The sequence below is a fragment of the Lithobates pipiens genome, unplaced genomic scaffold, assembly GCF_037356315.1.
Source record: "Lithobates pipiens isolate NorthernLeopardFrog02 unplaced genomic scaffold, aLitPip1_a1.2 Scaffold_10, whole genome shotgun sequence".
Classification (NCBI taxonomy): Eukaryota; Metazoa; Chordata; class Amphibia; order Anura; family Ranidae; genus Lithobates; species Lithobates pipiens.
The window spans coordinates 79,419,348-79,445,003 of NW_027507686.1; the positions used below are offsets into that span (position 1 = coordinate 79,419,348).

General features: G+C 43.3%; 1 protein-coding gene across 1 annotated transcript in view; it reads right to left on the minus strand.

Annotated features, from left to right (window-relative positions):
- Nucleotides 1-25,656, minus strand: part of MUS81 (MUS81 structure-specific endonuclease subunit) — a 326,264-nt gene that overhangs the window by 244,253 nt on the left and 56,355 nt on the right. The window contains exons 2-3 of the mRNA XM_077456093.1: nucleotides 21,310-21,374; nucleotides 12,990-13,165 (exon numbers count right to left, since the gene is read on the minus strand). Of these exons, the coding sequence (XP_077312219.1) occupies nucleotides 12,990-13,124 (135 nt within the window). The 5' untranslated portion in view covers nucleotides 13,125-13,165; nucleotides 21,310-21,374. The remainder of the gene's footprint in view (nucleotides 1-12,989; nucleotides 13,166-21,309; nucleotides 21,375-25,656) is intronic.

Below are 25,656 nucleotides of genomic sequence, written 5' to 3' on the forward strand. Positions count from 1 at the left end.
CATAGATGTGCGCACAGGGTGTGCCTGGGCACACCTTAATCCCATGCTGTGCCGATTCCCCCTGCTTCCTGCCTCCCCCTGCAGTGCTGTGAGCTTCCCTCCTGTCCTCTCAGGAGTGGGGAAAGGGGCTGGTAAATATTTAATTAACCGGCCCCTTCCTTTTCTGAATGAACACAGTGAGTGATCCAATTGCTCTTGTCTTCATTCTTAACTGAAGCATAGTAAACTATGTTTACTGCAGGCTACAGAGAAAGGGACTGGGTAATCTCTGTCCTCAGTGGTGTACAGAAGAGACATCTAGGGTCTAATATACCCAGGATGTCTCATAAAGGGAACCTGTCACCTACATGCTATCACATAGGGGACTATTGGTCCTCTATGTGATAACAATGAAGTAATGCAAAATAAAAAATAAATAGATTAAAAACATTTAAAAAAAATTTGAGCCCCCAATCCCTCCTACATACACATAGGTGTAAGGTCACCTACATAGGAAAATGGCGTTTTCACAGCCCACCGAGTGAGGGGGGAAATGTTAGCACCAAAGCTTCTGCGTAACTGTAAACTAAGAACATGTAGGGGCTTTTAAAGCATCGGCTATGAAAAAAATACAGGGTACTGAAGTTTTTGCCATCATGGGCTCATGCAATTTTAACCTCCTCACGCCTGCGCTATAGCTGAAAGACAGCTACAACACAGGCCTAAATTGCCAGGAGGGTGTCCATGTATGTCCTCCCAATCAGTGCCACCTATCAGTGCCCTTCAGTGCCACCTCTCAGTGCTGCCTTATCAGTGCAGCCTATCGGTGCAGTCTCATCAGCGCACATCAATGAAGGAGAAAAATTACCCTTTTGCAAAATTTTATAACAAACAACGAAACGCGTTTTTTATTTATTTTTTTAATTTTTTTTACATTTTCAGTCTTTTTATGTTTGTTTAGCAAAAAAGAAAAAACCCAGCAGTGATTAAATGGCAGCAAAAAAAAAAATCTGTATTCGTGTAAAAAAATTCATATGGGTACAGTGTTGCATGACCGCGCAATTGTCATTCAAAGAGTGACAGTGCTGAAATCTGAAGCTTGACCTGGATAGGAAGGGGGTTTAGGTGACCAGTAAGCAAGTGGCTAAGGTTTGACATGCTGAGTATCTATTAACTTGATACAGCCACATCTTTTATACAGTATCATAAAATTGGGTAACAAATTGCATTTATGTGGGCAAAAATGGAGCTTTGGCGGTAACGCGACGATATTTTTAGCGGCGCTTTACTGTTGTTTTTGCGGAGGTTTTCAACCCACTAGCGGGGAGCTTTTAACCCCCCCCCCCCGCTAGCAGCTGAAAAAGGGTTAAAACGACCCACAAAAGCGCCACTGCAGCGATGCTTTTCCGGCACTGCCCATTAATTTCAATGGGCAGGGGCGCTTTAGGAGCGGTCTATACACCACTCCTTCACCGCTACCTGCGCATTGCCTCAGCGTGAAAGCTGTGAACAAGGCTTATCACTGAAACTAGTCTGCTGCCGATTGTTCTCACTGTGACGGCTTGAAAATAAATATGCTTGAAGTTATGGAGTTGCCGGCTGTCTTCACACTGGAGCGTTGGTGGTAAAGCGCCGCTATTTTTAGCGGCGCTTTACCGCAGTTTTTAGCGCTTTTAACCCCTGCTAGCGGCTGAAAAAGGGTTAAAACAACTCGTAAAGCGCCACTACAGCGACGCTTTCCCGGTGCTGCCCATTCATTTCAATGGGCAGGGGCGCTTTAGGAGCAGTCTATACACCACTCCTTCACAGCTCCAAAGATGTTGCTTGCAGGATTTGTTTTTAAGGTCTTGCCAGCGCATCGCTTCAGCGAGAAAGCTGTGAACAAGGCTTATCGCTGAAACTAGTCTGCTGCTGACTGTACTCACTGTGAAGATTTGAAAATAAATACTCATCCTAGAAATCTGACAGAGTGGGGGTCATTTACTAAACGTTGAGAGTGAAAAATCTGGTGCAGCTGTGCATGGTAGCCAATCAGCTTCTAACTTGCTTGTTCAGTTAAGCTTTGACAAAAAAAAAAACTGGAAGCTTATTGGTGTCAATGCAAAGTTGCACCAAATTTTGCACTCATTTGCTTTACGCCTGGTTCACACCTATGCATTTTTTAGTGCATTTTCAGTTTCAGTACAATCCACTCAACATGGTCTCCCTATGGATGTAGTTCACATCTGTGTATTTTATGGAAAGGGCCAGGGACTTTTTCCTGGTTTTTGATTCCATAGACTTCAATGGACTTCAATGGATCAAAAGTGTGTATTGAAAAACACAAAATGCACTTGCAATATGCAAACTGTAACCTGCATAGGTGCAAATCAGGCCCTAGTAAATCAACCCCACTGTGTCTGCCAAGCCTTTCACACAGTGGAGAACGGCAAAAAAAAATTGTGTCTAGCTGCAATTGGATGGAGTTATATGGGAGATGTACCTTCAGCATTCTTTTTTTCTAGTGCCCAATCACATGACAGTAGCTACATATCACTCAATGTTAACGGCCGAAGATCTTGTGTCCCATACGGTATGAATAAAAAGAAGAAAGAAAAAAAGGGTGCACCAGCCTTGTACATTATCCTTTGTATATATTTATTAAAAGTGTAAGAAAAAAAAAGAGAGAAAACTACTCACAAACAGTTGTGTAAAATCTTGCAATATGAATAGTCGTCAAATAGCAGCATCTAGTCACGGATGAGTGGAACTCTCTAGAGATCACAGAGGAGCTCACACTAATCACTGTCACCTGACGCGTTTCAAAGGGATCATCCCTTCTTCCTCAGAGCTCAGCAGTGAGTGCTCCCTCAGCAGTCCCCTTATTTATACCCAAATACACACACCTATGAAGTCACATGTGTATGCACATATGCACCTGCCATCAGTCAAACAAAGGCCTAGGCCCCTCCCACTTAGCCCAGACAATGAAACTCCCACTACAGGGGCAACATTACACCAATACTATGTGCACTATTGAACATCGCATATAATAAATGCAGAAACTGCAAACGGGCATTATTATAGCAGCACTAATGACCATTTGCTTGCAGTTTCTGCATTTATTATATGCGATGTTCAATAGTGCACATAGTACTGGTATAATGTTGCCCCTGCAAAAATATAGAATATATACCAAATCAAAATAATTATTTAACCAAAAAAAAACGTCAAAGCAATAACTCCAAGGCCAATAATAAAAAACATGTTATCTGCTCCGATTCCACAACATGTGTGGTTGACGAACGGCCGCTCAGAAACGAACTGAAAAGCACGAATCAACACTCACCACACTTCTACTAACACAAAATTAGCAGAAGGAGCCCAAAGGGTGGTGCAAAAGAGCTGAAAACCATGTAGTACGTCACTATGTTCGTGATTGTTGGCCAACAATTGTGTGCTGTTTGTATGCAAGACAAGTTTGGGTCAACGCCCTTCGGACAAAAGTCCACGGTTTTGTTGGCCAACAATCCGATCGTGTGTACAAGGCTTAAGAGTGACCTCTTGAGCTGACTTGCTTTTGAAAGGAGTACACCCAATTAATTACAGATATTGTTCATCACATATTATATTATTATAATTTTATTATTATTAAATTATTATTATAATGTAAAGCATTTCTGCACAAAATAATTTGACAATTAAAAGGCTGGTTAGGTGGCACAGATTACAGTACTGCTGCATCTTTTTATTCTCCAAGCCTTACAATTGTAACCATATGACAGCAATGTAAATCCAGACACATATGATAAACATATGCTGTTGATTTAGATGAAAGCGTTTTTCTTGCAATTCTTTTCTTTGCAGCATGCATAAAAAATAACTGAAAAAGCAATGGAATTTTTTGACAAGGTGTAGAAAATGGCAATTTGTGAAGTTTCATATACAGTAGCTCATATGATAGCACAATTTAAAGCCCTAATGAACATTGTTTTGTCAACATTACACATATTGTTTTTGGATGTACCACAGTTTTTTTAATATCTTACCTGTCATATCTGAGTAACAATGCCCCACTGCTACTAATACGGCCTGACCCCTTCCACCAGCCTGCAGCTGAGGACTGCTGATCTCACTGTGGAGGTCAAGCATCCCCTTGCCGAGTTACACTACTGAAAGCTTTTCCATAACAAATCATAATAAATGTAGTTACTAAATGTATTCTAATGAACTTTGGAGACTTCTGATGAGACAACTAAAACCAGCAACAATTCAAGTCACATCAAACAACACTGATACCATTTTATATTAAAGATATATTTCCAAATATGAATTGGATAGAATCTATAAAATCAAGGAAGATTAATGGTATTAGACACAGGTGGCAGTGGAACAAATAGCAAAAGGGTAGATTAATGAAAACCAAAGAGAAAGAACCATATTCACATTCACATTAAAAGAATACAATAAATGGACCGGCGTCTTTATTCAACCAACTATGTAAGAAATAAACCACAAAAAGCCCATTTGGAACTAGGGCTGCAACTAACGATTATTTTCATAATCGATTAGTTGGCCGATTATTGTTTTGATTAATCAATTCATCGATTAATACCCTTTAAAAAAAATAAAAAAAGGGTCAAATTGACGTTCATTTTCAACCACAGTGACGGGAAAATTTGGAAATAGAAAACTTCTTGATCAAAGGAATTTTCAGACAGTGTATGTGGTTTTTGTTCAGAAATGAAGTGAAAATTTCAAACAAAATTCTTTCATTCACCGAATGTACAAAGATATTTCATCTGAATATTCTCACCTGAAAATTGATCCGTGAGGCCAGCATAAGGCGCGGTACGCACCTATGCAGTTTTTGCTTTTGATCTGTTTCTGCAGTGCTTTTTGCTGTGCGTTTTGATTTTTGCGCACGTGATTTTACTGCAATTTGCGTTTTTTGCATTTTCTTTGGGCAGAATAAAAAACACAAATTGCTGCAAAAACGCATTTCATTCTTTTCTGCAGCTTCTCCATTGAAGTATATTGAACCAAAAATGCACCATTTTGCGTTAAAAGTCCCTGACCTTTTCCAAATATGCAGTGGCTGGAAAAAAGCACAAATATGAAGGTGTCCCATAGGAAACCATGTAAATGAACTGTAGTGCGTTTCTGCACAAAGCACCAATAAACATATAGATGTGAACCAGGCCGTTTAGTAACATAATGGGGTTAAAAAGACTAAAATTAGCCCTTTATAGTGCAAAAAAGCAGATAATCACTACTGGAAGGGGTTCATTTTTTTACCGTAGAACTGTGAAAGTAATAATTGCAGTAGTGATTATATTTTTGTACTATAAAGGGCTCATTTTAGTTTTTTTTTTTTTAACCCCATTATGTTACTGGCCGATTAATCGATTATGAAAATAGTAATCGATTTCATAATCGATTAGTTGTCGATTAATCGATTGGTTGTTTCAGCCCTAGTTGGAACAAAAGTTAAAAGTAGGATATTACAGAGAGACCAGCATTATACAAAATGTAAATTGCTAAAACCAGCTTTAAATATTCTACCAGTACATGACAGGTCTACCCAGAAGTAAATGAAGTATCCTAGATTGTACACTCTAATGAGCAGGGCTCTCTGATTCCTCCTATATTGAAATTGTATTGTAACTGTACTGTCTGCCCTCACGTTGTAAACTGTTGGTGCTATATAATTCCTGTATCATATAATAATATTCATATTATGCATTACTTTATGCAAATTCAGATATGTCTACTCTTTTGTATGGAAGTACATGCTTATGGATTCATTTGGAAATGCCTTCGTTCTGGTATAGCTTTCAAAAATAGGCTGAACAGCTATGCTGCAAATACTGTGATATAAGCAAGCAAAACAAAGAATACACTGGTTTTGTGTGTTTTTTTTGTATGACAAGAAAAAGCATGGCTGTGTACACCACCTGCGGCTGTCACTAGAAGTGGCCTTAGGTTTTAGTATATTTACATTTAGCTTTGCTTAGTTTTTTTGTGAAAATCAAACATCTATGTGTGGACTCCTTTAATCCTTCTTTAGCTATATCCACAGTCATTAGGATTTGTTAGCTAATACAATATTGTCTTATTTTCTTAGAGATATATTTACACAATGCTGAACTCTTTATGATTGTAGGATCCAAGCCTTACCAGCAGCACATAACAGAGATCTTCTCACAAGAGCACAGGAGCATCAACCTACTACTTACCAATCTGTAATTAACCCACCTGTGCTCACAAGAGGAAATTCAGAAAACATGCACTGCTAAGTGATCAGTATGAGACCCAAATTTTATTACTCCATATCTCAAATACAGATTGTGTTTCAGTGTGTCAGGTTATGGTAATCTCCCAACAAAAATCTGGTGTACATCTCATTAAAATGTAGATATACCAACACACACAATTTTGTTAATTATCACAGTCCAAGGAATCTTCAGCTATAATTGATTTTATTTTATTTATTTTTTGTCCCAGGGTGTAGTTTTAATGCTTTAGCCTGGGTTAACACTGACAGCGGAAATGTTAATGTTAGAAATTGTGCGAGTTTAGCTGAACTTGCACGATTTCATACCCGCATATCAGTCTGACTTCGGAAGCGATTTTAGAGGCAACTGTGCGGTTTCCTGGGATGGTGGGACTGTGACATAATGGGCGGGGACATCATCTGGTGATGTCCCTATATAAGTCGCCGCATGCCGCGTGTCCTGTCATAGTGACCGGAGACAGCGACGAGGCAACATCTCCAGAAGAGAAGAACAGAAAACGGCGACAGCGGCAGCGGCGCCAGAAGACCGGGCCACCGCTTGTAAAAGAGATAGAAGAAGGCCCGGTGGCCCGGCAAGAAGAACCGAAGAGGGGGACAAGACCCCCGAAGAGGGGAACAAGACCCCCCAAAGTCGGAAGAAGAGGGCGGCGGCGAAGAAGAAAGCTGGGCTCCTCCTCTAGTAAAAGAGCTAGCAGAAGATAGCGGAGGAGTCCGGCGAGAAGACCCCCGAAGACAGAAGAAGGAAGAAGACCCCCAGAGCTGTGCAATAAACTATTTTAACCCTTGCATGTTGTGTTATTTTTTTTTTCACAGGTGAATGGGTAGGGGTACATTGTACCCCATACTCATTCACATAGGGTGGGGGGGCCGAGATCTGGGGGCCCCCTTATTAAAGGCTCACGGATTCAGATAAGCCCCCGCCCGCAGACCCTGACAACCAACGGCCAGGGTTGTCGGGAAGAGGCCCTTGTCCTCATCAACATGGGGACAAGGTGCTTTGGGGTTGGGGGGCGCACGGCCCCCCTTCCCCAAGGCGCCCCCCATGTTGAGGGCACGCGGCCTGGTATGGCTAAGGGGGGGGGGGGGGGCGCTCGCTCGTCCCCACCCCCTTTCCTAGCCGGCCGGGTAGCGTGCTTGGATAAGGGTCTGATATGGACCTGGGGGGGACCCCCACGCCGTTTTTTCCCCTTTAAGCCCATACCAGGTGACGGGGCCAGCGACGCTTCCTTTACTGGTCCCGGCTACCTGGAGACGCGCTCAAAATGAGCAGACTTTTCTCCGGGCGGGAAAAGTCTGTTCATTTCAAAAGTACGGCGGACTGGCACACACACGGCCGTACTGTCTGCCGAAATGCGAGTCCGGCGGACAGATTGGTGTGCAAAACTCCAATCTTAGCCCGCCGGACTTTTGGGTAAAAAAAAGTCTGCCGGAGCCTACACACGGGCGGATTGTCCGGCGAACTTGAGTCCGCCGGACTTTTCCACCGGATTGTTTGATCGTGTGTACACGGCATTAGATTAACTTTGCAGCAGATAGAACTGGGTCCCCAAATGCTATCCAGGATAATGTCCCTCTATTGCACTCCATCTGCCAGGATTCGAATAAACGGTACATTGTCCCTTGAATTTCATATCCATAATGGGACGCGACAAGGTTGCCCTCTATCGCCCCTCCTCTATGTCCATACCATGGAACACTTAGCCGTACGTAGCCTTGCAGAACAACCCTAATATTAGGGGTATTACGACAGGCCCTGTACACACTAAACTTGCACTCTTCACAGATGATTTGCTGATGTTTGTTACCCAACCCCCCCCCCCCGTCTCTGCCCTCCATCATCCAGGAATATGAAGAATTCGGACTAATGAGCAACTTTAACGGTGAATCACAGCAAGTCAGAAATTCTTAATATCTCATTGTCGGGGCAGCTTTAAAACAACTTTGTCCTCATTTCCTTTCAAGACTGGCTCCGCTTCTATCTGATAGCTAGGAATAAAAATCCCAATGGATGCATCTCGGCTCTTCTCTGCAAATTTCACTCCCCTTCTTCTTAAAACTCAGGCAGATCTGTCATCTTACGCCACCAAACTACTCCCTTGGTTTGGAAGGATCAATACCCTGAAAATGGATGTCCTTCCCAGGTTTCTCTATTTATTCCAAACAATTCCCATCTTCATACCAACCTCATTCTTTAGGAACCTTTGTCGATTGTTCTCTAACTTTATTTGGGGGGAAGTGGCTCGTCCCAGGATAAAATATGATACCTTATCCCTCCCAAAGGCCGGGGGAGAGCTGGAGTCCCAAATGCTTCTCTTTACTTACACGTCTAGTGTACTGGTTTCACCATACTACAACCAAACTGTGGGTCCAACTAGAGCAGGGGTAGGGAACCTTCTTGGCTGAGAGAGCCATGAACTCCACATATTTTAAAATGCAATTCCGCGAGAGCCATACAATATGTTTAAAACAATATATATTTTTTAATCGATTAATCGACTAATTTCAATTATAACTGTAATATCCACGTCATCTCCCCCACTGTAATATCCACATCTCCCCTACGATTGTCTGCTTGCTTACCACTACACAGGCAGGCAGATCCACGAGCAGTTAAGGCGGGTGATGATGACGCTCACCTAGGCCGCCGCCGGGTGTACCAAGATGGTCGCAGTTCCGGAGCTAGGCCGAAGCTGCAGCCTTTCCTATGGGCTCAATCCACGGATCGGCACACCACGCAATCCGCCGATTGAGAGGTGAGAGCCAGATGCAGCCATCAAAAGAGCCACATCGGGCTCGAGAGCCATAGGTTCCCTACCCCGGAACTAGAGGGTCACTTAAATCTGATTGAGCTCCGCGCTCTACCGTGGACTCCAGCAGTTTGTCGGAACAGAAACGTCTTCCTTGGTTAATCTAACCTGCCAGGCACTTCAAATATGGGATCGATTGATCTCAACTGGCATTGTGTCTAAACAGTTTGGCCCCATGACTCCATTCTTTGGGCCCCTTGCCTTCCCCCCGGCATTGAGTAATTTGGAGTTTGGACTTTGGCGTAAGGAGGACTATAGGAGACTTGCCCAAGTCCTCCGTGCAGACCCATCTCTAATGACAGAGTCCTCTTCCCGATCAATCTCTCACTCTCAGATGCAATGGCTTCAGAGGAGACAAGCCCTATCTTATATCCGTAGTTTCCCCTCCCTGTCGAATATCCAATCTGAGCCATCTGGATTTGAAGATATGCTCCTGCAGGCCGATCCCCAGACCCATGTAGCTTCCCAACCCTTTTCGATGCTACTCTAAGCTTCCTCTCCTGATCTTCTGCCATACACGTGGACCTGGGAAACAGAACTGCGATGTCCTATATCATGCATAGACTGGCAAAAATGCTTCATTCTGACACATAAGCTCTCCTTGGCAACCAAATCCAAAGAGATAGGGTTTAGGTTGTTAAGCAGATGGTACAGATGCACGACAACTAGGGATGCACTGATATTTCAGCCGCCGAAACATATCGGCGAAAATGGCCTTTTCGGCATAATGCCGAAAAGGAAATTACGCCGATAATGGCACCAAGAATGGGGTGGGGCCACTGCCCCTGGTGCCGCCCAATACAGGGGTGTCGTTCTGGAGCATCCCCAGTCCAGTCCTCTCCTCTCCTCCCCTCCCTCCTTGACGAGGCGGCTGAAAGCAAAACAGTGCTCTATCTATGGAGGAAAGCTGTCAGCACATAGCATTAAGGAGCAGCTTGTCAGTATGATCAGCGGGAGGAGAATTATCAGTGTGAAGCACTGCGGGGGTTAAGAGTGCAGGACTTGTTGTTTGACATGCTGTTAGAAACAGTGAGCCCACTCGGTGAAGTGAGCAGGCTCCCTGTTTCTAACAGCATGTCAAACAACAAGTCCTGCACTCTTAACCCCTGCAGTGCTGCACACTGTTAATGCTCCTCCCACTGATCATACTGATCATACCATTGCTTACACTGCCCTGTCCTGACATACTAAGGCAGGCTGCATGATGGGCACTGGTAGGCTGCTGGGCATTGGCAGGCTGCATTTAAAGGAACCTGGTGAGGCTGCATTGATCTCCTGTACCCCGTCTGCAGTCTCTGACCAGCTCCTGTACCATGTCTGCAGTCTCTGACCATCTCCTGATCTCCTGTGCCACGTCTGCAGTCTCTGACCATCTCCTATACCATGTCCGCAGTCTCTGACCATCTCCTGTACCATGTCTGCACTCTCTGACCATCTCCTGGACCATGTCTGCAGTCTCTGACCATCTCCTGTACCATGTCTACAGTCTCTGACCGTCTCCTGTACCATGTCTGCAGTCTTTGACCATCTCTTGTTGTATGTCTGCAGTCTCTAACCATCTCCTGTTGTATGTCTGCAGTCTCTGACCCTCTCCTGTTGTATGTCTGCAGTCTCTGACCATCTCATGTTGTATGTCTGCAGTCTCTGACCATCTCCTGTTTTATGTCTGCAGTCTCTGACCATCTCCTTGTTAAAGGTCTGCAGTCTCTGACCATCTCCTGTTGTATGTCTGCAGTCTCTAACCATCTCTTGTTGTATGTCTGCAGTCTCTGACCATCTCCCATACCACGTTTGCAGTCTCTGACCATCTCCTGTACCATGTCCGCAGTCTCTGACCATCCCCTGTACCACGTCTGCAGTCTCTGACCATATCTTGTACCATGTCTGCAGTCCCTGACCATCTTCTGTACCATGTTTGCCGTCTCTGACCATCTCCTGTACCATGTTTGCAGTCTCTGACCATCTCCTGTACCATGTTTGCAGTCTCGGACCATCTCCTGTTTTATGTCTGCAGTCTCTGACCATCTCCTTGTTAAAGGTCTGCAGTCTCTGACCATCTCTTGTTGTATGTCTGCAGTCTCTGACCATCTCCCATACCACATTTGCAGTCTCTGACCATCTCCTGTACCATGTCCGCAGTCTCTGACCATCTCCTGTACCACGTCTGCAGTCTCTGACCATATCTTGTACCATGTCTGCAGTCTCTGACCATCTCCTGTACCATGTTTGCAGTCTCTGACCATCTCCTGTACCATGTTTGCAGTCTCTGACCATCTCCTGTTTTATGTCTGCAGTCTTTGATAATCTCTTGTTGTATGTCTGCAGTCTTTAACCATCTCCTGTTGTATGTCTGCAGTCTCTGACCATCTCCTGTTGTATGTCTGCAGTCTCTGACCATCTCTTGTTGTATGTCTGCCGGCTCTGACCATCTCCTGTACCATGTCTGCAGTCTCTGACCATCTCCTGTACCATGTCCCCAGTCTCTGACCATCTCCTGTACCATGTCCCCAGTCTCTGACCATCTCCTGTACCATGTCCCCAGTCTCTGACCATCTCCTGTATAAAAATATTTTTTAAAAACAGTCATTTTCGGTATCGATATTCGGTGCACCCCTACCAACAATCATTAGACACTTCAATTCGTCCCCTCCAGACGATTTTTGGAGATGCCTAACCTCTAGAGTTACCATCTGGTGGGACTGCCCTCCTGTACGGCAATTTTGGCAAAAAAACCTTTGAACTGTATCTTCCTCTAAAATCAATTAAGAAAAGATGTGCCACGTCATTTTCTGGCTGTGATACGGACAGTGATTCCCCAACATTGGAAATCGACTGACATGCCTTCACTGGGTGATTGGGTTGTTGAAGTATATTGTATTAGAGAACTGGAACGTTTGTTGGCTCAGGAACGTGATAAAGAGGACCTCTTGGTCCATGTTCCGATATTCCAGGGAATTTGTCCCATGGGCAGAGGGCGAACAAGTTGCCACCACATCCTAGACTAGATGGAGTACCCTTTCTTCTTTCTTGCTAATCTGACATTGTTCTTTGTTTACCCTATCTCCTTGCTCTGATATGCTTTACTCAAACACATCTGCCCTTAGTACAGTGGATGAGTAATGTTTCCCTTTCTTATGTAACACCACGTGATCCATTAGGCATATCATTTGTGCAAGTGATGATTTTTCTATAGGTACCACTTTGTTCTAACAATCAATAATATGATCCAGTACAGTACGCAATATTGTGGCCTTCCTGCGGCACATATCCCTACGTTTATTATATTCTCATTGATGTGCTTCATGATGGTAAAGCTATTGAAAAACGTCCCACTCATGCTCATTGGACCTATCGTTTCTTTGTTTTTCTATTCAATAATGTATCTATTTGTTATGCTCTATGTAAACTAGGCTTGGCTACTCAATAAAATAAGATTGAACTAAAATAATTTTGCTATGTAATCTACCATGAGGCTGGCAACACACAAGCCAAAAACGGTTGGTTTGGCAGAAACTGGCCGACTTTCGGCCCATGTGTACAGTTCCCTGTCCAACATAAGTCAGTCCCAATCACAGCTTCACTCAAACAAGTATGCTTGAAAACCAGCATCATATCAGCAATACCAGGCAATGGCTGCAAGTGCTGATTAGTGTGTTCTGAGGGTGGCGGGCCCTGTCAGAACACAATAGCTTCGCAGGGAGATCGCTGCACTAACATTGGGTGTGTTAGTACGGCTATCTGTAAGGTTTTTTTTGTGCACCCCGCTGGGTTGAACAAAAAAAATTGTAGTGTGTCCTTAGCTTAATGCTCATCTGACAGCATGTAGGATAATTACATTGATAAAGATAGAACAACAGCACATTTTCTTTTTCTTCTGTCAGACACTAAAGAGAAGGCTGTATGAACACATGTATAGCACAGCTTACCTTTTGATATACAAACTGTGTTTTTAAGCCTTTCTCAGCAGCAGAATCTCGCCACTCTGTCAGCCATTTCAGGAAGAGAGGGTTTGGACAGGGAGGTAGAGGACGTTTGCGTCCAAATGTGACTGGGCCTGGCATCTTCTAATCTTCAAAAAGTTTCAGCTCTCAATAGGCATTTTCTGCAAAAAGAGCGCCACAAACAAATTTACAAAAATGAACATCAGAGTTTTACATACAGTAAGTATAAATCACAGCAGATATGGGCAGATAATTCCAATAACATTTTTATGCAGTAGTTAGGATCCAGAAAATGGACCAGAGAGATGACTTTAACACAAGGGGGGCAGACATAGCTGTACCTGAATTGTTGGATTATGGATTTCCCACACTCAAGCTGGCCATAGACAGATTGAAAATTTGGCTGGTTCAGCAGGGACCGACTGAATTTCGATCAGTGTGTGGACCTCCCTGCTCAACAGAAGTCAAAACTGACTCCTTTCCTACGGACAAGTTGAAAAACGTTTCTCGGTCAGTGGTTGGTTACAGCTGCTGATCAGTGTATTCTGACAGTAGGAGGAGGAGCCGGTGTCAGAATACAATGTACTGGATGTCCTGGATGTCTTGGATAGGGATTTTTCTATCCAACTCGTTTGTGTGGATGGAACCTGTTCATTTATTTTTTATTCAGCCCGCTTCAAAAATGATGCCAAGGATGGGCACAGACAGCAGATTTGAGGGGTATAAAAGTGCTCCAACAGGTTTTATAAAATGCTGAATGGATGAAGTGGGGTAAGAGAGAATAGTGTTAGTGAGTTTAAGTTTTTTTTGAGATGGGCTTTAAAGACATGCTATGGTACTATTTAAAAACTTTCAAAGGAACTGGAAAGAGAACCCTAAGAAAAATGCCCCACTTTATCCTTTAGGACAGAAGTGTAATATATGCATATAATACCTTCCCCTTGTTCACGTCAATAGTAAATAATGAGACATGCAAAGATATCCCCCATACTGTATATCCCGCATAATATTTGTGTTTGGGCAAATAAAGTTACAAAGGGACAGGTATATATTGTTTTGTACAGCATTTATGCTGCTTGGACAGCTAGTACTTGCACTAAATAGAAATGTAAAAGAAAGCACAGCTGTTACTCTATCTTCCTACAGAAATATATTCTATCAGGCTCATCATAACTCTGGTGACTTTACGCTGTATAATTTCCCGTATTCTGTACTGACTTGGCTCCTTTTCATCTAACTGCTTAGGCTTCTAGGATCTCTAGACTCACATTCCTGACATGGACATGTCGCTCAGTTAAAATAACAAGTTTTGAACATTTTTCCACAAGTTCAAAAATAACTTGTGCTAGCTTTCTGACTGTACTGCCGAATAGTCTATGAAAGGCATTTGTGCAGCATAACAGGCAAACTGTGTCTCTAGGCCTATGGAAAATAAAATGCTAAATTCTCTGGCATGCATTTGGGGCTCATTTACACCAGATGCCGTCAATTGTGTGTCTAAACACAGAACAAAGGCATATGCTAGAAAAATGTAAATGTAAAATGTATTTCAATTAGCCCAGTTTACAGCATTGTTTAAAACGTGAATGCATTGGAACACACATCAACTCATTACAAATGCATGTAACTGCAAGTCAGTAAAGAAAAATAGCAAAAATGCACCACAAACACATAACAAACCATGTAAATGAGCACACAGTACTACACACTGAAAGCAAGAACTGCAGTGTAGATGAGTCCCTAATGCTGATGCCAAAAAATCATTCTATAAATTGAGTATTAAAAGAGACAGCTGCAGACTCTCTGGACTATAGCAACTAATTTCTTAGAGGTTTTAGAGAGAAATTCAAAGATATTGTCTATTGAAGTACACTGGAGGAGGGCATGTAAAATACATTAGTAACAGCAGCCTACAATTTATTGGTAAAATGGATCTTCACTCTTTAAAACAACATTCCTCCTCTTGATCTTGCCCGCCTGTCATCCTCTCTGATTGCCTATGCAAAAAATGTCAGTGCCTCCGGTGCCTCCTGGGATATGTGACGCACGTATCTCTGGAAGCAACGGGGAGCACTAAATTCATTCAATTCACGAAAAGGAGAGGGGGCTAGCCTAGCAGTACATCATTGGGAGGCGACGCCCGAACACAGAAGAGCCAGCAGCTTCCAGATGACTTTACAGGTGAACATGGAGTGCGGGGACCCAAGCGGCGGATGCAGAGAAGATCTTACCAGTATAATGCTGGATCTACTGGGTGGGTAAATATCTGAATTGAAGACAACCCAGCATTAGGTAAGCAGATAAAAATAACATTATTAAATAAGGGGGGATGGGGAAGTTCCTCTTTAACCACTTGCCGACTGCTGCACGCCGATATACTTCGGCACAATGGCAGTGGTGGGCTAATGGGCGTGCCTGTACTTCCCTTGTAAGAGGCGGGAATAGGAGGTGCGCACGCTGCATACACCTTGACCGTGCCCTTCGGACCCGGTGTTGTCGCTCTTTTTTTGTTTATAGTGCAAAAAATAAAAACCGCAGAGGTGACCAAATACCACCAAAAGAAAGCTCTATTTGTGGGAAAAAAGGACATCCATTTTGTTTGGGTGTAACGTCGCATGACCACACAATTGTCAGTTAAAGCGACGCAGTGCCGAATCGCAAAAAGTGCCTTGGTCAGGAAGGGGGAATAGTCCTTCGGGGCTGAAACGCTTACCGTATTTATCGGCATACAACATGCACTTTTTTGCCTTTAAAATCAGGGGAAAATCGTGGGTGCGTGTTATACACCAAATGGCTGCCTCGGAGGGGAAGGAGGGGATGAGCACCGCCGAAATAGACAGAACCAAATCACCTGTGTACTCAGCTTCTCTGGGCTCTGCTCGCAGTCACGCCCAGTCCCGCCTCCCACCATTGGACTGGGTTTATGTCCATCATAGGAGCCAGGCCAAGGGGCCAGGCCAAGGGGCGGGACTGCAAGCTAAGCCGAGGGGAGCCAAGCACACAGGAAATCCGGCTCTGTCTATCTCCGCGGCGCTCGTTCCCTCCTCGGCAGGGAAAAGACTGATGTGCAGTTAGCCACTAATCATGCTGCAAACAGCGTCAAATTAAAGCAGATGGGCACAAATCATGCTCCAATGATGGGCAAGGCTGCAGATGGACACCGATCATGCTATGCTGCAATGATGGGCAAGGCTGCAGATGGACACTGATCATGCGGCAATGATGGGCAAGGCTGCAGATGGACACTGATCATGCGGCAATCATGGACAAGGCTGCAGATGGACACTGATCATGCTGCAATGATGGGCAAGGCTGCAGATGGACACTGATCATGCTGCAATGATGGGCCAGGCTGCAGATGGACACCGATAAGGCTGCATTGATGGGCATTTAAAACGTACGTTTTTTTCCCTTAAACTTCCCTCCTAAACATTATTAAAATTATATTATCAGTCTGAAAGTATGCAACCATATTACATATAGGATCTATGGTCTGTGTATGAACTAAGATCACCTGTATTTTCAAAGAATATAAGCAGATAGCTGAAGAAATACTACACCTAACTGAAGAATAACAGCAGTTTGTGTTTTAAAATTGGAGCACTGCAAAGAGACTGAGCCTTTTGCAATTCTGCTTTAAGAAGCTCTTCTGCCTTATCAAGGTAATAGGACAACTACAGTGCCTTGAAAAAGTATTCATACCCCTTGACATTTTCCACATTTTGTCGTGTTACAACCAAAAATGTAAATATATTTTATTGGGATTTTATGTGATAGACCAACACAAAGTGGCACATAATTGTGAAGTCGAAGAAAAATGATAAATGGTTTTCAAATTTCTTTACAAATAAATATGTGAAAAGTGTAGCGTGTATTTGTATTCAGCCCCCCCCCCCACGAGTCAATACTTTTTAGAACCACGTTTCGCTGCAATTACAGCTGCAAGTCTTTTGGGGTATGTCTCTACCAGCTTTGCACATCTAATGGCACATAAACACGACCGGTTTTCCTGTTGGAATAAACTCTGAGGGTTTTTCCAATGGAGTTCCGTCGGAATTCTGCTGAAACTGTCTTGCGTACACACAATCACAAAATCCAATCGTCAAGAACGCAGTGACATACAACATGTACGACGGGACTAGAAAAAGGAATTTCAATAGCAAGTAGCCAACAGCTTTCGTCTCGTACTTGCTTCAGAGCATGTGTCGTTTTTGGTCCGTCTGAACTGCATACAGACGAGCGGTTTTCCCCATAGGAATTGGTTCCGTCGGAAATATTTAGAACATGTTCTATTTCTAGGTCCATCAGAATTTTCGTTAAGAAAAGTCCGATGAGGCATACACATGATCGGAATATATGATGAAAAGCTCCCATCAGACTTCTTCTGTTTGACATTCCGCTCGTGTGTACGTGGCATAAGGAGTGACATTTTTGCCCATTCTTTGCAAAAAAAGCTCTATCAGATTGGATGTAGAGTTTCTATGAACAGCAATTTTCAAGTCTTGCCACAGATTCTCTATTGGATTTAGGTCTGAACTTTGACTGGGTTATTCTAACACATGTAAATGCTTTCATCTACACCATTCCACTGTAGCTCTGGCTGTATGTAGGTTTAGGGTCGATGTCCTGCTGGAAGGTGAACCTCTGCCCCAGTCAGCTTTTCTTCTAAGATTGCCCTATATTTGGCTCCACCTATCTTCCCATCAACTCTGACCAGCTTCCCCTTCCCTGATGAAGACAAACATACCCGAAACATGATGCTGCCCCCACCATGTTTCACAGTGGGGATGGTGTGTTCAGGGTGATGTGCAGGGTTAGTTTTCCGCCACGCATAGCGTTTTGCTTTTAGGCAATAAAGTTTAATTTTGGTCTCATCTGATCAGAGCACCTTCATCCAGGTGTTTTCTGTGTCCCACATGGCTTCTCACAAACTGCAAACTTTCAACAATGGCTTTCTTTCAACAATGGCTTTCTTCTTGCCACTATTCCATAAAGACCAGATTTGTGGAGTGCACAACTAATAATTGTCCTGTGGACAGATTCTCCCACCTGAGCTGTGGCTCTCTGCAGCTCCTCCAGAGTTACCTGGCTGCTTCTCAGATTAACGCTCTGCTTGCCCGGCCTGTCAGTTTAGGTGGGCGGCCATGTCTTGGTAGGTTTGCAGTTGTGTCATACTTTTTCAATTTTTGGATGAAGGATTGAACTGTGCTCCGTCAGATGTTCAAAGCTTGGAATATTTTTTTTATAACCTAACCCTTTTTTAAACTTCTCCACAACTTTATCCCTCACCTGGCTGGTGTGTTCCTTGACCTTCATGATGCAGTTTGTTCACTAAGGTTCTCTAACAAACCTCTAAGGGCTTCACAGAAGAGCTGTATTTATATTAAATTGCACACAGGTGGACTCTATTTACTAATTAGGTGACTTTCGAAGGCAATTGGTTCCACTAGATTTTAGATAGGGGTATCAAAATAAAGGGAGCTGAATACAAATGCCCACCACACTTTTCAGATATTTATTTGTAAAAAAAAAAATATGAAAACCATTTATCCTTTTCCTTCCACTTCACAATTATGTGCCACTTTGTGTAGGTCTATTACATATAATTTCAATAAAATACATTTATGTTTTTTGGCTGTAACATGACAAAATGTGGAAAATTTCAAGGGAAAATTAATACTTTTTCAAGGCACTGTATTTGTTAAAAAAGCTGACTCCTTTAAATTGCTTCAGAAAAAATACAGCTGGAATCTTAAATCCCCATGTATCACCTAAAGTGATATTAAACACACACAGTTTAATTTAACTTATGCCTACTCTTTCTTTATGTGGATAATGGCACGGTAATTATTTCAATAAAGAAAACACGCAAGTACCCTTTTTCCTAATCGATAAACAGCTGACACATGCCCCAGCTCTTTCCCAGCCTGTCTGTAGGGAAACAATGGCAGGTGGAGCTTCTAGTCCTCTGCTGCAGGTCACATGTTCAAAAAAATGATATAATAAAAAAACTGCTTTTGTGATACAGAGTAAATATAAACAAATAATATCAATACACTGCTTTAAATTGACATACAAAAATATATTTGAAATCCATTCTTTATTATTTTTTGCCAATAACATGGTGTAGGCAGATTTATCCCCTTCGCGCCGAGCGTAGGCATATATGCAGCCTCGGCTTTCGGGGGTTATACTGGGATGATGCCCGCAGCTGCAGGCATCATCCCGGTACCGTTTTTTAGAGCGGGCGATCGGCTTTTTCAGGGATAACAACCGATGCACCCAAAAGCCACTCGACTATTATCCCGGAGGAGCGGAAGAGGACATCTCCCCCCCCCCCCGCTGCTGCCTCCCGACACTCTGACCGGTCCTGCTGTCCCACCGGGAGACCCAATGCGCGATCCGGCACTTCCAGCGTCTAGAGACAAACTGGAAAACAGCTTTGTTCCAGTCTCCTGAATGTAAACATGGAAGCGACGTCACTTTCAGTTTACTCGGCTCCCAATGGTACCAGATTTAAAAAATATATACAGTATTCAGAATCACCATTTTCGTCAATCTGAATACTTTGAAGTGCAAAGGAGGGATTGGAGGTCTTTTAGATCCCTGATCCCTCCAAAAAGAGTACCTGTCATAAGGGATGTTTACATTACTTGTGACAGCAATAAAAGTGATCTTTTTTTGTTGTTGTTTTAAAACACAATTTAATAATATAAAAATTTAAAAAAAATAAAAAAATGTTTAAAGCACCCCCGTCCCTGCGAGCTCGCGCAGCAAGCGCTAGCATTAGACCTCCTCTGTAACTCTAACCTGGTAACCATAAAAAAAATTTAAAGCGTCACCCATTGAGATTTTTAGGTACCGTAGTTTGTCGCCATTCCTCAAGTGCATGCAATTATAAAGCGTGACATGTTTGGTATCTATTTACTCGGCGTAACATCATCTTTGACATTATACAAAAAAATTGAGCTAACTTTACGGAAGAAGAGACGCCGTGGAGGAAGATGCCAGACGAGAACACCAGAACAAGAAGAGGATCGGAGGAAGAAGAAGATGGAGGAAGAAACCGAAAAATGAAGAAAGGAAGAAGGAAGAAGACCAGAAGAAACAAGATGAAAGAAGACTTTAATAAAGGAATTGTCAAAAACTGTCTCTTTTAATTTTTAACACTTTTGTCACTTTTTTGGTGAAATGGTTGGGTCCCTTACCATTTCACACGGGGGGGCGGGATCTGGGGGTCCCCTTGTTAAAGGGGGCTTCCAGATTCCGATAAGCCCCCCACCCACAGACCCCCACAACTACCGGCCAGGGTTGTGGAGATGAGGCTCTTATCCTCATCAACATGGGGACAAGGTGCTTTGGGGGGGACCCCAAAGCATCCTCCCAATGTTGAGGGCATGTGGCCTGGTACGGTTCAGGAGGAGGGGCGCTCTCTCGTCCCTCCCTCTTTTCCTGCGGCCTGCCAGGTTGCATGCTCAAATAAGGGTCTATTTTGAGGGGGGGCCCCCCCACACCATTTTTTTTTGGCGTGGGGTTCCCCTTAAAATCCATGCCAGACCTGAAGGGCCTGGTATGGAATTTCGGGGGACCCCCAGGCATTTTTTTTTTCTTAATTTTTTTTTCTTAATGCTAAAATGACCTGTGTGCAAATAGCCTTAAAAAAACCCATAGAAGTGAACCAGCGCAAAATGCCGCTGGCGCATGCACAGTGCATAAATTGACCTAGCACAGTTCCAAGTGTATTTGCAGGCGCAGCAAGCTTGCTCAGAAGAAGTTACTCTTCTGTTCTATTTTGGGCATATTTGTTACTTGGACAGTCATTTCTATACTTCCTCACATCACCCCACATCACCCCCATAATATTGGCACTTCCAGCTTCTTTTAATTCTGAGTTGAAGATGCCGTGCAGCAGGTCTATAGCCCGTGCGCCGGCATGCTAGTAGTAAATGGGGAATTGCGCTGTGTTACAGGTGCAAATGCTTTGTGAATACGAAAACGGCCGTTGTGCCTCAACGTGCGCCAAAACTCATGGCGCAAACCCTTTGTAAATCAGCCCCAATTTAATGTTTAAAAATGGTCCAATCACTTGAGATTTCCATGAACAGTACTGTGTTTTAAGCAAAACCAAAAGGGTTATTTGGGTTTGATACAATCTGGCCATATATTATTTCTCATTTTATGAATTTGGAACAGATAGTATAGTCTGGGCATGCTGAATCTTTCTAGCTGCAAATCATAAAAACTGGTCCCTCACCTACCAGAAGAAAAACTGAAGACCCAAACCTCAAATCATTGCAGCTCTAACCTTCTAAATCACTGTTTTGTTTTTGTCCACTTGCAGTTGGATCCAGCTTGAATTGTTGAGTTCTGCTGTAAAAAGAGAAAATAAAAACACAAGATGGTGACATCACCAATAGACTGTGTGATTTATCTTTCATATTAAGGTAATCATAAACAGCCTGAAAAACGGTACTTAAAAGGCAAAGTTTAGATTTTCCAAAAAATAACCTGTGAAGTCAAGTAGCCCCAGTAGATATTAAAAATCTGTGAAACCTTTTTAAAATGATCACTAAATGTATTTTTTTACCTGTAGGTCATTTGGGTCCCCTCAGAAGCCTGGTTAAAAAAACTCCTAATTAGCAACCTCTATGCCCTGACTTGTCCCAGCACTGCAGAAAATGAAAACTTTAAAGGATAAGTTCACCTTGGGAACACGTAATATGTTCCAGCTCCTGCCCCCTCTCCTGCCGATTCCTGGGACAGCAGGTGAGGGTTCTTCTCCCTGCAATTACTGTCACTTTTTAAAATTAGGGCACTGTGTGGGGGCTCCACACATTCCTATGAATGAATAAACTACAAAAACTGCCTGTCACCGCAGCAGACGGAATTGTAGTTTGAATGAACCACAGGCCTGTCCTCATGAGCAGGCCTGTGGTTCATTCACACTGCCCACAGCTTCGACAATGACAGCCAGTACAGACGTATGGGCAACAGAACTATAGGCAGCGTGTACAGGAGCCTGCAATGTATGGTACTCATGAATAGCAGGTGCAATTTACCTGCATAAATATGTGCAATTATTTTTAACGTAAGGCTGGGTTCACACTGCAGCAGTGACAAGAATCGGATGTGATTCGCACCGCACTGCAGTGCAAATCACATCCGATCTCTGTGCGATGCGAGTTCAGCCATACAGATAGTATGGCTGAATTCGCATCGCACCCGGCCCAAACACGCACAGGACCCTTTTTTTGGTCCGCAGCAGAATCAGATCGCATGGGTGTTCACACCTTGCGATCCGATTCCTTTCCGAGTTTGCAGATCGCACTGCGATATGCGAACTGATCTGGGGGTGTCATTAACTTTTTACTGACACTCCCAGCCGTTCGCATAGGGCAGGGTGAACTTCCGCCGGGAGGCATGCGATGCGGGAACCCGCAGCGGATTCGCGGCGTTCCCGCATCGCTGCAATGTGAACCCAGCCTAAAGGTTAACTTAGCCTTTAACTGTATCTGAGCACCACAAACTGAAAATGCTATTTAACCACTTAAGCCCAGGACCATTTGGCTGGCCAAAGACAGGACCACTTTTTGCGATTTGGCACTGCGTTGCTTTAAATAACAATTGCGTGGTCGTGCGACATGGCTCCCAAACAAAACTGACCTTTTTTTTCCCACAAATAGAGCTTTCTTTTGTTGGTATTTGATCACCTCTGCGTTTTTTATTTTTTGCGCTATAAACAAAAAAGCACCAATTTTGAAAAAAAACGCATTATTTTTTACTTTTTGCTATAATAAATATCCCCCAAAAATATATAAAAAAAACATTTTTTTTCCTCAGTTTAGGCCGATACATATTCTTCTACATATTTTTGGTAAAAAAAAATGCAATAAGCGTATTTTGATTGGTTTGCGCAAAGGTTATAGCATCTACAAAATAGGGGATAGATTTATGGCATTTTTATTAATATTTTTTTTTTTTTACTAGCAATGGCGGCGATCAGCAATTTTTATCTTGGCTGCGACATTATGGGAGACACGTCAGACAATTTTGACACATTTTTGGGACCACTGGCATTAATCATCCTGGGATGCATGACATCATTTTGGCGTCTGGGCCAGAAACCAGGAAGCAACTGAAGAAATGTAAAAAAAAATAATAGAAAAGTGTAACAAGGGATAGATTGGCTTTGGGTGCCGACATCGTGGGCGTCCTGGACAGGTAAGTGTCCATATTTTAAAAGTCAGAAGCTGCAGTATTTGTAGCTGTTGACTTTAAAAAAAAAAAAAAAAAAAACAGCGGACCTCCGCTTTAATATACCTTCAAAGTATTAAAGATAGGCAAGGTTAATTGAGACGGTTTAGTTCCTCTTTAAGACAATCAAACTGGTTCTGAACTTTTGCTACTGAGCAGGTCCACTGGTCAGAGACGCGGTTTATTGCCCAGGGAGAGACTAAACTGTGTTGGTTACCTGTGAGCAGAGTTTCAGCCTTTACTTGCCTATGAAGAAGTGTAAAGGATCAAAAAGCCATGTATGTGTTGATGCGCAGCATTAGATAAAAATCACAGAAGACCCTGATACTCAGTGGCAGTCAGGGCAGATATCGCCTCACAGAACATTTTTTGTAACAGTTTAAGCTTCAGTTTACAGGTACTGTACCTGGTGTGATATTAAGTGTATGAGACTTCAGAAATGGTAATATTAACTAAAATCGCACTGAAGGCAGTTCTTCTGAAATTTCATTGGGCTTATGTTATGTGGAAGTTTCTCTTGCAACATTCATTGTTAAGAACTACTATTAAAAAAAGAATGATGCGCATAGGTGTTTCTAGACCTCACCACCTGTGGCATGTGCCGTACGTCGTCCTCCTCAATGCACTGGGTGTAGTGATACCCACATATGCAGAGAGTGCCAAGTAGAGTGATGTCCCTCCTAACAACACCTACATAGTTCCGGGAATACCATTACTTAGCAGAGCTGGACGCCTTCCGAACAGGACCATGAATCTATTCCCCTTCAGGTAATGAGATTCGATGAGATGGAGAGGTGTCCAATTTATTGGGGAAAAAAATACAAGGTTTTCTTTGGACCAGTGCAGAGCGAGCAACCCCATGTGGTTACTGTGCAGAAATACAGCTGCCCAACACTGGACCTGGAGAACTGCTATCATTGCAGTAGCGACAACTACTACAGTGATTTGCAGCTTACACAGTTATCACTCATACGTATAGGGGACATGCATACTCACACTGGTTCAATTCGGATCAAAGTATCTATGCAATAAACATACCTAAACTCTGGCTTTAATTCAATCACTGTTGAACTGCTCCAGAATTAAAATCAGCATTGTCACTCATTTAGGCTGCAGCTGCTTGCACTATTTTAGGCTCTGTGTGTGTGTGTATGCGTGTGGACCCCGCCATGTCCTGGGCTAGGTCTGCCACCTGCTGGGTACAAGGGCGCCAGGCACTGAAACACTGTGTTCCAGCACTAGGCACTGAAACAGTTATCTCTGCCTCACAGTACAAGTATAGTCCTAGCCTCAGGGAGAGGGTGTGTGTGTGTGTGGGGGGGGGGGGGGCATTGGGGATTTAAACTTCACTACCACTAACCACCGGGGGGGGGGGGGGTTGGGGTAGTTAAATTAGGCACTGCCACTGACCACCAGTGTATGTGTGTGTGTGTGTGTGTGTGTGTGTGTGTGTGTGTGTGTGTGTTTTGGGGGTGGGGGGATAAACAGCACTGCAACTGAGCACCACTGTGGGGTTTAATTATTGTGGTATCTGACACCAGTGCTGGGGTTGTTATTGCATCCTCCGACACACTTAGGATGAAAAAGGCGCAAATCCATCTAGTTTTATCAATAGAAAAAAATAAACAAATAGAAAACCTCTGTACCCAATAAAACATGTTCCAATTTGCTCCAGATGGGGAAATAAAGTTCTTTCCTGATTTCTCAAAAGGCAATCCATTGTCCCCTGACACCAATGTTGGAGGTTATTATTGGGTTCCTTGACACATAAGTTGGGAGTTTAGCATCCACTGAAAAAAAAATTGGGGTTATTGTTGTGTCCATTGACACCAATGCTGAGGGTTATTGTGGTCTCTGGCAGCAATAATGTGAATCCTATCATATATTATTATTGCGGACTCGAATGCCAATGATGGGAGTTATGAATGCGGGAGTTATAATTCATAAAATAAAAATTGCCACTGCCACTGACTACCTGTCAGAATCCATTTCTTAACCTGCGACCTCTGCTGTGCCTGGTAGTGTCTCTTCTTGCTGAGCCACCTGAGATGCTAGACAGCTTCTTGCCTGATTCCTTAGACAACTTTGGATTGAGTCTTGTTTCTCTTGAACCCTTTGCACCTCCCATGAACTTCCCATTTAAGCCATGCCTTTGCAGTTCCTGTTTGCCAGATTATTGTGCTCTCTCCAGCCAATATCTTGCTCTTGTCGCTGCTCCTGATGCCATCCATATCTGCGCTACCACTGCTATATATGCTACTGGCTTGCTCATCTCTTGGTGCAGCAATCCTGAGGATAGCAACCTGGTACTGACATAACGCAAAACCACCTTCAGGTGCCCTGGTGAATAACTCCGTTAGTGCTTAGACCTCGGGTGACATATTTATTGTAAATATGT